At 37.6% G+C, this 14,544-nt stretch overlaps 1 protein-coding gene across 5 annotated transcripts in view; it reads right to left on the bottom strand.

Moving 5' to 3' along the window:
* Positions 1-14,544, bottom strand: part of NCK1 (NCK adaptor protein 1) — a 92,853-nt gene that overhangs the window by 11,665 nt on the left and 66,644 nt on the right. For all 5 annotated transcript variants that reach the window (XM_082624615.1, XM_082624617.1, XM_082624616.1 and 2 more), the window contains one exon: positions 400-1,112. In XM_082624615.1, the coding sequence (XP_082480741.1) occupies positions 400-1,112 (713 nt within the window). The remainder of the gene's footprint in view (positions 1-399; positions 1,113-14,544) is intronic.

The raw sequence follows: 14,544 nt of genomic DNA, 5'->3' as shown, positions 1-14,544 counted from the left end.
ATTTTTTAAATTCAGGGATTTCCTTTATTGTAAGGATGACAGTGTATCCATTATGCAATTTAAGAAGTGTTTTCCCAGTTTAGTCTACTGCATTGTTCTACTCTCAGTGACGAAACCAGTGTTCAATTTTCTCCATTTTTCAGTTTAATGCAAAAGAAAGTATTTCAGGAAGGCAAAACCAACAGAACTAGACAAGGCTAAATAATCCAGTGTAGGGCTATACATTACTAAAAATAAATACACTTGGAAAGAACACTGACTTTCACTAAGAAACTTTACATATTTTAACAAATATCCTACTTGGTTAATTTTAGGGAAGCCACTTAACTTCTCTAATCTTCTATTTATTTTTTTAATACTCAGAGTTCTATTTCCATTTACCTTTGAAAACCAACTTACCGAAGATTCACTATCACGAATGAGGAAATCACCTTCATGCCCTCTTTCATTTAATGCCATTTCTGCTTGGTGCCTGGTGACTTTCCCATAATACCATGGATTGCCAGCAAACTTTCCAGTGAGTGAAGGCCTAATGTAATCACACTGTGGAGGCGATGGTTCCAAACCTGAGGTTAATGGATTATTCTGCATAATGGTAACATAGTTTTTTGGCACCAGACCAACCATTCCATTGATCTTCCTGCATTTCCACCACTCAGGGTCATTTTCAGGTTTTTCAATAACATCCATTACATCGCCTTTCTCAAAATTAAGTTCTTCATCATTGGACGAGCTGAATGGGTAAAGAGCCTGTACCACATGTAACACTTGCCCAGTATTTAGGTTACTGACGACTGCTGCTAATTTCTCTGACAAAGAACCCACATGGTCACCCAAAGGACTGTCGCCTTCCTCAGTCACATAGTTTGAAGGGAACCATCCAACATGTCCATTGTAGCTACCCCGCCACCACCCATCACTGCATTTCTCCATGACGATCACCTTTGTCCCTTTTATCAATGACAATTCGTCCTCTCTCTCTGCCATGTAGTTAAATTTTACATAAGCAGGCATGTTGAGGTCATACAGACGTTCCCCTGGGTCAACAAAGCTATCATCAGCAGGAGATGCAGAATCTGGCACACTAGGTTTTCTTTTCACTTTTCCAATGCCTGTTTAAATAAAAAAGGGTAATGAGAATATAAAACAATGATACTCAAAAACACCAATTTATTCATTATTAAGAAAGTATCTTCAATTCTGTAATTCTTTCAAGCCTTTTAACTAAGATAACAAATTCCATCCTTCCTTCCTCCCTCTCACTCTTTCTCTTTCTTTCTTTACATCCTCACGACTTACACATAAAGGCTCCAGCAAACCCGTATTCTTCTTGTCTTACTTTATTAACTGAGATTCTATTAACTTGCTGTATAGAAATAGAACAGTAACTTAAATTACAATTTGATATGCAATATAAAATTGTAGTTATGTCTAGGTAATCCTCCCATTTGCTTTCTTAGTTCCCAAGACCCAGGTTGCTCTATTTATTTTACCTCATGTTTATTTTAAAATAATATACTATTTACTTGCTTGTCTGCCTTCACCAAATTCACACAGAGTCTCCACAACAGCAGAGACTTTTGCTGACTTTGTTCATGGATATAATCCCAAGGATCTCAGACAGTGCTTAGTACACAGGAGATGCTTAATATATATTTGTTAAAAGAATGAAAAAAATAACCAAATGGTACTATCATCACAAATGTATGCTACAGCAACTTTAGTCAGGCATTTTCACACCGCTGCTCACTTATTAGCACATGATTTTGTGTTCTACTTTTACTGAGAAAACTAGGCATTCCTAGGTAAAATTTCTCAAATACTTTCTCACTATCTCAAAATTCTTTCTCATTACCCTTACTCTTTTTCTTCTCCCAAGTTCCCAACCTCTGATCCTTCTGGGTTCTTAATACCTACCATCTTTCCTGCCTCTTTCTGGGACTCTTGGCCATCCTTGTTTCCCTCCCACTCACTCCCTTCTATTGTCTAAAAACACATTTAGATCGCTTTTATTCCAAAATAAAGTTACTTCACCTCTGCTGTTGTTTTTTAACTACATCATTCTTTATAAAACTGTTTTCTCTTTTTCCTTCAACTTTTTCACCACTCACTCACTTCTAACGCCTTATAATCTGGTTCTCTATCTCCACCAAAACTACTCAGTTAGAACTGTCATCTCTTCACTGCCAAACTAGTCCCTTTTAGAGCCCTCGGTCTTTTCAAACTCTCTATACAGCAACCAAGATCACAGATAACTCTGTACAACATATTCTCCTTCTTTAATTTCCCTGAGAGTCTCCTGTTTTCCCTACTGACCTGTTTAAATATTCTTGTGTTCCTCTGTCTGGGCTCCTCTAAACCTTGTCATAAAATTGCATTGTACCTGCTTACTTGTCCATGTAATAAGAGTGAGTTTCCTGGGGGCAGTAAACTGGATCTTATTACCTTGTATCTCCAGCACTTAGCAGTAACCATACTAGTAGCAGGAACAAAGTGAATGTTTGCTGAAAGAACAAGTGAATGATTCCTTTGGTGAAAGTGTTTCCCAAGATGCCATGCTTGGACTTCGCCTCTGCTTCAAGGAAATCATACACTTTCACTTTCTATAACTTCTGTATAGAAGGTCTCTTTGTAGCTCTAAGCTGGAATTCAAGCATTACAATTCCAACTGTCACTAGACATCTACAGAATGAATGTACCATCAGCACCTCAAATACAATCTCCATGTCCAAATAAAAATAACCTCTCCAAGATCCATAAATCAACTAACTCCCTCCCTCCCAATTTCCTTCCTTCTGGTTAATGATATATCATCATCATGAAAAATTCATACATCAGGGATTTCTGGCCCAGCGGGGAACTCTAGGGTTCCATCCTTCCAAAAGAGTAATTAATGAGCTGGTGAATACTGTCAAAATCAACTTTTGCAGAACTCCAGAATCTAGTAAAAAACTTATAAAAACTAGCTAGGCTTAGTGAATAAAGAAGCTGCTACTTTGTAGTAAGAGAGCACTGTAGCATTTTAAGCTGCCTGCCTAATATCTCTTAAATCCCAAATCAGAGGTGGCTGTGAGGATAGCAAACTGAACTCCTAATGCCAGACAGAACAATACAGAACTTATTCACAAAGAATTGTAATTGTGCGTTTCAACCTATCTGGAAGCTACCTGAAGGACCGTCACAATGGCTTGCCTTGGTTTCACCTGACTTGGAGCATTCCCAGGGCTAGGATGTTTTCTGCTGAAATCATTTAATTGATGCAGCAGACTGGTATAAGAAACAACAACTAGGATAAGAAACAGATAAAAAATCCTAGGAAGGAAAAGTTTCAGTAAGGACACACGTGGGGTAATAAGGGCTTCGAAAAGCCCCTGTGTATACCAGAAAATCAAGAAAGCCACACACATAGCCAGAACCGGCACTTGTTCAGCAAAGGCCTGAGAAGACCCTGAGCTTTCACCTATTGCTGACCTTCAAGCTCTGAAGCAGCAGTAAGTAAAGGCTAAGGAAGAATTGCAAATGGCCTGGCTAAGTGTTGAAAGAGGTTTTTTTTCTTTTTCTTTTGGTTTCATGTGTTTAAGGAAACTCTTTCAAAACACTGGCTGACAACTAAGCAAAAGAACACAGATTTCAGTGGTCACACAATGACACAGACTTTATAAAAATAGTTTAGAAAAGTCACTAAACAAGCAAACAAAACAACCACAATAAGGAACAACAACAAACCCTAGGGACAAGGTAGGATCTGATGCTGAAAGAAAAAAGTATCAATCAAGAATTCCATGTCCATATATAATACACTATCAAACGTAAAATAGATAGCTAGTGGGAAGCAGCCACATAGCACAGGGAGATCAGCTCGGTGCTTCGTGACCACCTAGAGGGGTGGGATAGGGAGGGTGGGAGGGAGGGAGACGCAAGAGGGAAGAGATATGGGAACAGATGTATATGTATAACTGATTCACTTTGTTATAAAGCAGAAACTAACACACCATTGTAAAGCAATTAAACTCTAATAAAGTTAAAAAAAAAAAAATTCCATGTCCAGCAAGTGTCCTTTAAAACTGAAGAAGTTAAGATACTCCCAAGGTAAACAAAAACTGAAGGAGTTTGTCACACTACACCCGTGCTACAAAAAACACTACAGAGAGTCCTCCAGGCTGAGGTGAAAGGTCACTGAAGTCATATGAAGAACAGTGGTAAAGGTAGCTACACTGTAATTATGAAAACCAGTTACATTTTTAGCTTGTAAGTCCTCTTTTATTCCTATATGATTTAAGATGCAAACATATAAAACGGTAATTTCAAATCTAGGTTAATGGGCACACAATGTATAAAGACAAAACTATAAAAGAGCAGACTTCTGTATACTATTGAAGCTAAATTTGCATTACTTCAAACTTGATTGTTAAAAAGTTAAGATGCTAATTGTAATCCACAGGGTAATCACTAAGAAAAAAACTAAACACACTGAAAAAGAAATGAGAAGGGAAACAAAATGTGCATCATAAAAAAATCAATTATATGCAAACGAAGCAACTGACAAAGGATTAATCTCCAAAATATACAAGCAGCTCATGCAGCTCAATATCAAAAAAACAAACAACCCAATCCAAAAATGGGCAGAAGACCTAAACAGACATTTCTCCAAAGAAGACATACAGATTGTCAACCAACACACAAAAAGATGCTCAACATCACTAATCACTAGAGAAATGTAAATCAAAACCACAATGAGGTATCACCTCACACCGGTCAGAACGGCCATCATCAAAAAAATCTGCAAACAATAAATGCTGGAGAGGGTGTGGAGAAAAAGGAATCCTCCTGCACTGCTGGTGGGAATGTAAATTGATACAGCCACTATGGAGAACAGTATGGAGGTTCCTTAAAAAACTAAAAATAGAACTACCATATGACCCAGCCAGACCACTACTGGGCATATACCCTGAGAAAACCATAACTCAAAAAGATACATGCACCACAATGTTCATTGCAGCACTGTTTACCATAGCTAGGACATGGAAGCAACCTAAATGCCCATCGACAGATGAATGGGTAAAGATGATGTCGCTCATATATACAATGGAATATTACTCAGCCATTAAAAGGAACGAAATTGAGTTATTTGTAATGAGGTGGATGGACTCTGTCTGTCATACAGAGTGAAGTAAGTCAGAAAGAGAAAAACAAATACCATATGCTAACGCACTTACATGGAATCTAAAAAAAATAGTACTGATGAAGCTAGTGGCAGGCAGGGCAGGAATAAAGACGCAGATGTAGAGAATGGACCTGAGGACACAGCAGGGGAAGGGGAAGCTGGGATGAAGTGAGAGAGTAGCACTGACATATATACACGACCAAATGTAAAATGGATGGCTAGTGGGAAGCTGCTGCATAGCAGAGGGAGATCAGCTTGATGCTGTGCGATGACCTAAGGGGTGGGATAGGGAGGGTGGGAGGGAGGCTCAAGAGGGAGGGGATATGGAGATATAGGTATACATATAGCTGATTCACTTTGTTGTACAGCAGAAACTAACACAACATTGTAAAGCAGTTATACTCCAATTAAGATATGAAAAAAAATCAATTATAAAAGGCAGTAATAAAAGAATTGAGGGGAAAAAAGGTATAAGACATATAGAAAAACAAACAGCAAAGTATCAGAAGGCCTTCCCTACCAGTAATTTCTTGAAATGTTGGATTAAAAGGTAAAGAGTGGCAGAATGGATTTTTAAAATATGATCCAACACTATGCTATCTATAAGACACTAACTTCAGATCCAAAGATGCAAACAGGCTTGAAAGTGAAAGGATGCAAAAAGACATTACATGAAAATGGTAAAAGAGAGCACAGATTTTAAGACAAAAATTGTTACAGGAGACAAAGGACATTATATGTTGATAACAAGTCAATCCATGAAGAAGATTTAACAATTATAGATATATATACACCTAACAACAGAGCCGCTAGACATATAATAAAGCAAAAACTAACAGAATTAAACGGAGAAATTGACAGTTCTACGATACAGTTGGAAATTTCAATACCTCACTTTCAATAATGGATAGAACAAAGGACCATGAAACTGAAATCATATAAAATATCTTCTCTGACCACAGTGGAATGACATTCAGAATCAATAACAGAAAGGAAAACTGGAAAATTTACAAATATATGGAAATTAATCAACACACCCAAACAACTAGTAGGTCAAAGAAAAAATTACAGGTGAGATTAGAAAATACATTGAGATAAATGAAAACGAAAACACAACACACTAAAACCTATAGGCTACGGCAAAAGCAGTGCTCACAGGGAAATTTATAGCTCTACCAGCTTACATTAAAAAAGAAAATCAATCTCAAATCAATAACCTAACTTTACTCCTTAAAGAACTAAAAAAAGATCAAGCAGAAGCTAGCAGAAGGAAGGAAATAATAAAGATTAGAGCAGAGGTAAACACAAAGAGTACAGAAAAACAAAGAAACAATGAAACCTTCGAAAGTATCAAAACGGACAAAGCTTTAGCGAGACTGACCAAGAAAAAAAAGAGAAAAGACTTAAATTACTAAAATCAGAACTGAAGTGGGGACTAGAAACGTTACAGATATATAAGAATACTACAAACTATATGCCAATAAATTAGAAAACCTACATGAAAAGAAAAAATTGCTAAAAACACACAAACTACCAAAAATGACTCAAGAAGAAACAGAAAATGTGGATAGGCTCATAAAAAGTAAAAGACTGAATCAGTAATCAACACTTCTCAACAAGGAAAAGCCCAGAACCAGGTAACTTGACTGGTGAATTCTACCAAACATTTTTCTCTCAAACTTCTACCAAAAGAGAAGGAAACATTTCATAACTCATTCCATGAGGCCAGCATTACCTAGATACCAAAGACATAAAGATATCACAAGAAAACTACTGACCAATATCCTTTCCTTTATGGATATAGATATAAATATATTCAACCGTCAATTTTTGTTATTCATAGTGGTTCTGTTCTATAAAGTGACCATGAATACTTAATTAGCATACTGAACCACTGTTCTAGGGGATGCTCTGTTCACAACATTTTTGTTATGTTTCTCTTTAAAGACACTTTATTTAATATAAATTGTTGACTCACTGACACTGAACTCACAGCCAACAACGCTATAAACTCATGCCTGAATGAAGCTTACCTAGCACATATATTTTTTCCATAAAGCAAATCAAAGCTTTCTTACACTTAGGAACACTAGACAATACTTTAGCACTATGCTTGGGCACCATTTTAAACAGTAAACACACACACACACACATACATACACACACACACACGTGGCATTAAACTGCAAAAAGGACACTGATTTGCAGTATGAGAGCTGAAATGAGAGGTCACCTTGTTTGACCTCTGCTAGCAACTCAAATTGTTTGCCCATGGCAAATGTCCACAAAAGTACTGCAAGTAGCAATTTGGGATTTTCATGATAAAAGTGATAAAACACCCTTTCATGATAAAAATGGTCAGCAAACTAGGAATAGAAGGGAATTTCCTCAACAAAATAAAGGGCATTTATGAAAAAAACATGGTTACTATCGCACTCAGTAGTGAAAGACGGAAAGCTTTTCCCCTAAGATTAAGAACAACACATAAATGCCCTCTTTCACCACTTCTATTCAACACTGTACGAGAGGTGCTAGCCAGAGCAATTAGGCAAGATAAAGAAATAAGAGATAGCCAAACTGGAAAGGAAGAAGTAAAATAATCTTTATTCACAGATGACATGATCTTATATAGAAAATCCTAAAGAATTCACACACAAAAAAGCTAGAACCAATAACTTAGCAAACTTGAAAGATACAAAAACACAAAAAAATCAGTGTATTTCTATATACTAGCAATGAACACTCTGAAGAGGAAATTTTTTTTTCCTGTGCTCTTAACCCCCCAAACCTTATTGGGCTCCTTCCTTCCTTCCATTCATTCAGGCTGGCTGCGTTGGGTCTTCATTGCTGTACACAGGCTTCCTCTAGTTGTGGCAAGCGGGGCTACTCTTCGTTGTGCATGGGATTATCATTGCGGTGGCTTCTCTTTGTTGCAGAACACAGGCTCTAGGCACACAGGCTTCAGTAGTCATAGCACGCAGGCTCAGGAGTTGTGGCTCGCAGGCTCTAGAGTGTAGGCTCAGTAGCCATGACACACAGGCTTAGTTGCTCCGCAGCATGTGGGATCTTCCCAGACCAGGGCTCAAACCAGTGTCCCCTGCATTGGCAGGCGGATTCTTAACCACTGTGCCACCAGGGAAGTCCCAGGAAATTTTTAAAATTTAATTTTTAATAGCATTAAGAATAAAATACACAGAAATAAATTTAATCAAGGAGGTACAAGACTTGTATGCTAAACACTACAAAATATTGAGAGAAATTAAAGAAGACCTAAATAAATGGAAAGACATTCTGTGTTTTTTTGTGTGTGTGTGGTACACGGGCCTCTCACTGTTGTGGCCTCGCCCATTGCGGAGCACAGGCTCCGGATGCGCAGGCTCAGTGGCCATGGCTCACGGGCCCAGCCGCTCCGCGGTATATGGGATCCTCCCGGACTGGGGCACAAACCCGTGTCCCCTGCATCAGCAGGCGGACTCTCAACCACTGCGCCACCAGGGAAGCCCCCATTCTGTGTTTATGCACTTGAAAACTTAGTATTTTTAGATGGCAATACAGTTGGCCCTCGGTATCCATGGGTTCCGTATCTGTGGATTCAAACAACCTCAGATCAAAAATATTTGGGAAAAAAAACTCCAGAAAATTCCAAAAAGGAAAACGTGAATGTGCCACGCACCAGAAACTATTTACATAGAATTTACATTGTATTAGGTATTACAAGTAATTGAGAGATGATTTAAAGTATATAGGAGGATGTGTGTAGGTTAATGCAAATACTATGCCATTTTATACAAGAAACTTGAGCATCCTTGAGTTTTGGTTATCTGCAGGGGGTACTGGAACCAAACCCCTGCAGATACCAAGGAATGACTATACTATCCAAAGTGATCCACAGATTCAATGTAATCCTTATCAAAGTACCAACACCCTATTTTTTGCAGAAATGGAAAAAGCTGATCCTAAAATTCATATGGAATTGCAAGTTATCCCAAATAGCCAAAACAAACTTGAAAATGGAAAACAAAGTTGACGGACTCACACTTCCCAATTTCAAAACTTACTACAAAGCCACAGTACTCAAAACAGTGTAGTACTGTCATAAAAGGAATGATGAATAGACTAATGGAAAAGAATTGAGAGTTCTGAAATAACTCTCAATTCTATTCCAGTTGCTCCGTATTTTTTGACTTTGACCTTGAGAAGGGTGCCAAGACCATTTAATGGAAGAAAGAACAGTCTCTTCAACAAATGATGCCGGGACAACTGCATATCCACAGGCAAAAGAACGAAGTTGGATTCCTATTTCATACCACATACAAATATTAACTCAAAATGGATAGATGACCCAAATATAAGAGTTAAAGTTTTAAAACACTCAGAAGATAACATAGGGAAAAGCCTCATGACCTTGGATTTAGCAACAGATTCTTAGATTTGACACCAAAAAAAAAAGAAAAAAAAAAGATAAACTGTACTTCATTAAAATAAAAAACACTAGTGCAAAGGACACTACCAAGAAAGTGAAAAGACAACCTACAGAATTAGAAAAGAATATTTGCAAATCATAATGCTGATAAGGATCTCTATCCAGAACATATATAAAGAACTCTCAGAACCCAAGAACAAAACGAAAAACAACCTATCTCAAAAATGGACAAAGGACTTGAATAAATAATTCTTCAAGGAAGATGTACAAATACCCAAAAGCACACGAAAAGATGCTCAACATCATGAGTCATTAGGGAAATGCAAGTCAAAACCACATGAACTTTTTTTTTTTTTTTTTAAAGAATCAATTTTATTTATTTGTGGTTGCGCTGGGTCTTCATTGCCGCGTGAAGGTTTTCTCTAGTTGTGGCAAGCAGGGGCTACTCTTCATTGAGGTGCGTAGGCTTCTCATGCTGTGGCTTCTCTTGTTGTGGAGCATGGGCTCTAGGCATGCGGGCTTCAGTAGTTGTGGCACAAAGGCTCAGTAGTTGTGGCTCACAGGCTCTAGAGCACAGGCTCAGTAGTTGTAGCACACAGGCTTAGTTGCTCCATGGCATGTGGGATCTTCCCAGACCAGAGCTTGAACCCATGTCCCCTGCATTGGCAGGCAGATTCTTAACCACTGCGGCACCAGGGAACTCCGACAGTGAAATACTGATACCACTTCACATCCTACTAGGATGGCTATAATAAAACCAAATTAAACCAAACCAAAAAAAAAGGAAAATAGTGCTGATGAGGATGTGGAGAAACTGGAACCCCTCTGGTCAAAATGTAAAATGGTGCTACTGCTGTGGGAAACAGCTGATGGTTCCTCAAAATGTTGAACACAGAACTACCGTAATTCTACCCCTAGGTATATACCCAAAAGAACTGGAAACAGGTATTCAAATAAATACTTGTAAAGAAGTGTTCATAGCTTCACTATTCACAATAACCAAAAGATGGAAATGACCCAAATGTCCATCCACAGATGAATGGATAAACAAAATGTGGTATACCCATATAATTCAATATTATTCAGCCATAAAAGGGATGAAGTAGTGATACATGGTACAACATGAATGAACCTCAAAAGCAGTATGCTGAGTGAAAGAAACCAGACACAAAAGGTTACATATTGTATGATTCCATTTATATGACATAGCCAGAACAGGTAAATCCATATAGACAGAAAGCAGATTAGTGATTGCCAGGAGCTAAAGGGAAGGGGTAATGGGAGCAACTATTTAATGGGAATGAGGTTTCCTTTTGGGTGATGAAAATAGTTTGGAATTAGACAGATGTGATGGTTGCCCAACATTGTTAATATACTAAATACTACTGAACTGTACACTTTAAAACAGTTAACTTCATGAATTTTATATCATAAAAATTGTTTTCTTAAAAGATTCACACATCAAATCTTTAAAGTCACCATATGTCCTTTATGCCAACACTTTCCATTTCCACTATTCATGTGCTAGTTCAGGCTTATGTTGTTGTGCTTGAGCCTTCACTACGCACTAACTAGTTTTTTTTTTTTTTTTTTACTAATCCAATCTATCCCACTTCAACCCATCATCCACATCATTCAGTCTAATCTTATATTACAGCTACCATCACATGACCCTATTGCTCAAAAGCCAACAGTGGCTCTCCTGCCTAACAAATTAAGAGAAATACTCTGCCTGGAATCTACAGCCCTCTCTAGAATGTCCTCAAGCCTTCCTTTCCAGGCTTATGGTATAGACCAGCGGCCCCCAACCTTTTTGGCACCAGGGACCAGTTTCGTGGAAGACAATTTTATTTTTCCAAGGATGGGGCGGGGGCGTGGATGGGATGATGATGGTTCAGGCAATGGAGAGCAGCAGATGAAGCTTCACTCACTGGCCCATCACTCATCTCCTGCTGTGCTGCCCGGTTCCTAATAGGCCGCGGACCAGTATCAGTCCGTAGCCCAGGGGTTGGGCACCCCTGGTACAGACTATAGAAAAGAGTGTAGACCTTGAAACAGCCTTTGAGTTCAAATCCCAGGTATGCTTCTTACTAACTGTGGAAACCTGAGCAAGCTATTTCACTTTTCTGAGCTCAGAAATGGAGGAAACAGCACCTACCATGAGTGTTGTGAGAACTGAATAAAATAATGTAAAGTAATAGTACAGTACACAGAGTAAATGTTAAACAAAAGCATCTTTCTATAACGCCCTGCACTAAAACTACTCTAAATTTTAGTAAGAATGGCCGACTTAAATCCCCTGAATTAGATGTTTCTACCTTCATGACTTAGTTTACCTTGTTAGCTTCTTAGCAAAACCTCATTAAAACTTCTGCCTTTCAAAAATCTACCCATTCAAGAAGTGCCATTTCAAATCACAACTTTATTATTTTATTTATCTTTCTGTTCATGTTTTTCAACATCCTTCATTCCCCATCGTCACCCTCAGTGATATGTAAGCTCTCCTTTTTGAAGTACCCCAGCACCTTGTACTTCTGAGGTACTTGTATGCTAGCATTTCCTGTGTTTGTCTTTTAAGCCCATCTACTAGAGCATAAGCTTCCAGAGAGGAGCATTTTTAATGTCTCACTGATCTTTTGCATTTCCTATACTATTTAGAACTGTATATACAGCAGATGATCAATGTGTTTATTAAACTGATTAAACTGAATACTGATATAGCAAATATAAAATTCTAAACCTGAAAATAACAGCTAGTTCTAAAATATTTTTCTTTTGATTCTGAAAAAGATAATGTCGAAGACTAATTAACCTTGTCCAAAAAACCTGTGAAGAATTTTTGGACAGACCCAACAATTAAAGCCCTAAGTGGGAAAACACCAAAACAACCTATTTTAATCTTAGAGGCCAGAAATAGTTCAGAGAAAGAATATAAGCTTAGAATATTTGTTTTCTGTGCAACACAAAGTCCTGTTTATCATGTGAATGACTGACAAATGCATGCATAATCAATAGCTTGCTTTTTCCCCTGCTTACAAATCTTCCAGAAGGGCCTGTTTATTGCCCTTTGTTTCCACTGCTTAAAAATAGTCCTTCCAATCTCATGCTATCAATGAGAGTAGATGCAAAAGTACTTTACAAAATTATACAAATGTAAAGTATCAGTAATTTCTCAAGTACGTTATAATCAGCAACAATTAGATCATTCCACAACAAGCAGGCCCCCTCAGATCAATGTATTATCTTTTCTAAATTTTTCCCAGCTTCACAGTTAATTCACCACAATCCTCCGAATTTTAATCAGTCCCTTTTGCATCAGATTTTTTCAATCCATTACTTATCTGACTCTAGTCTTTTCTCTACTCTATAGTCATAATGTGTGCACTAGGGAAACTCTTAACAAAAGAGACCCTAAGTTTAAACTTTAGTGCTGTTACTTACTGGTTAATCTGATCTTGGTCAAGTTACTTAATATTCTTTAAACTCCAGTTTCCTTGTTTGTGAAATGGTGGTGTGTAGTAAGTACCTATCTCAGAAAATTTTTGTAAAGAAGTTTTAAAAGTTTATATGTAAAGCACTCAGCACAGTGCATAGCACCTAGCAGGCACTCAGTCAATGGTGGTTATTACTTTCCTACCTCCTAGTGCTTCTGGCATTTACTTTTTCAGAGTTGGGAGGGAAATACTCAGGTATATGCACTGAGGATGTGCATAACTCTGAGGCAGTCATTTTTATCATTAGCTTTGTTTAAAAAACCAAAAGCATCAGTATAGCTTTCAATCTTCCCCTCACTCCAATCCATCAGTCTTACTTCTTTCTTCCTATAACACTGTTCCTTGACCAAAACAATGTACTATTAACTCCTCAAAAGTTTTTAAGAATCTGGTTAAACACTGTAAATATTCCATCTTCACACAATAGTTGTCCTCTCCCTAAGGCAAATAAAATAAAACTATTCTTTATGTAACCTGGTTTCCAAATCCTTTGATATACTTGATGCTAGTATTTGGAAGCATCTGAGTTTCTCAATATCGCTGTTAAAGTATACTTATCCAAAGTGAATAGGCGATGTCATGTTTTATTTGGCCAGCAAACACACAGGGGAGCTACTGCATCCCTTCACCTGAGTGCCTCGTAGATCTGAATCAATGCCATCATACAGTGTGTTGAGATTTTTTTTTAGCACCTACATTATCACAGCAGCTCCTACTAAGTCTTTCACTCATGTAAATTGCAGCCAGGACAGATTCTCAGCAACTTTTTCAATTCCTTTTAAAAACTTAATGTAGAATTTTACATTAATGTCTGTTTCTATTCATCTTGTTTCTTTCTCAGTTTTTAGCTTTCAAATAAATTTCTGAACTCAATGTACTACTTATACCTCCATCATTAGATCTTTACCTTAAGCATGTCATTTCTCTTCCATCTAAATCAGAGTAAACAAGTGTTCAATAGAATGAGGCCTAAGAAAGTATTACTGATTCTTGCTAATTCTTTATGTTCCTCCTTCTTCAAAACCAGTTTCTCCCTTATGGACTTTCCCCTGATTTCTATACCACATGTAAGACTGATCAGTTGTTTACCAGGACTAAAGACTTTCAGAATCAGAAGGGACTTTCCAGGATCATCTGGTCTTGCCCAACTCTCGCCTTTACAAATAAGGAGCAGGAAATTAGGAAAGTTATATACCCTTGGCCACATGGCCAATAAGTGATATATCTGGGAGCAGAACAAAGGAATTCTAAATACATATAAATGATGTTCTTTCCAGTACAGGTTTTTATTTAATTTTTTTGTATTTTTATCTGCTCACTTGATTTATATGAAGTAAGATAAATTACTGCTTTTTATTATTCTCTGCTTTCTCTAAAACAATGTGCCCTTTTTGTTCTCAATGGTATTCTGGCTACCACACAAGGAGCACACATATTGTTTCCTCTTACTTTTCAAGGCCATT

This window comes from Mesoplodon mirus (genome assembly GCF_964341445.2).
Source record: "Mesoplodon mirus genome assembly, chromosome: 6".
NCBI classification, from domain to species: Eukaryota; Metazoa; Chordata; class Mammalia; order Artiodactyla; family Ziphiidae; genus Mesoplodon; species Mesoplodon mirus.
This window is presented reverse-complemented; position numbering and strand designations above follow the sequence as displayed.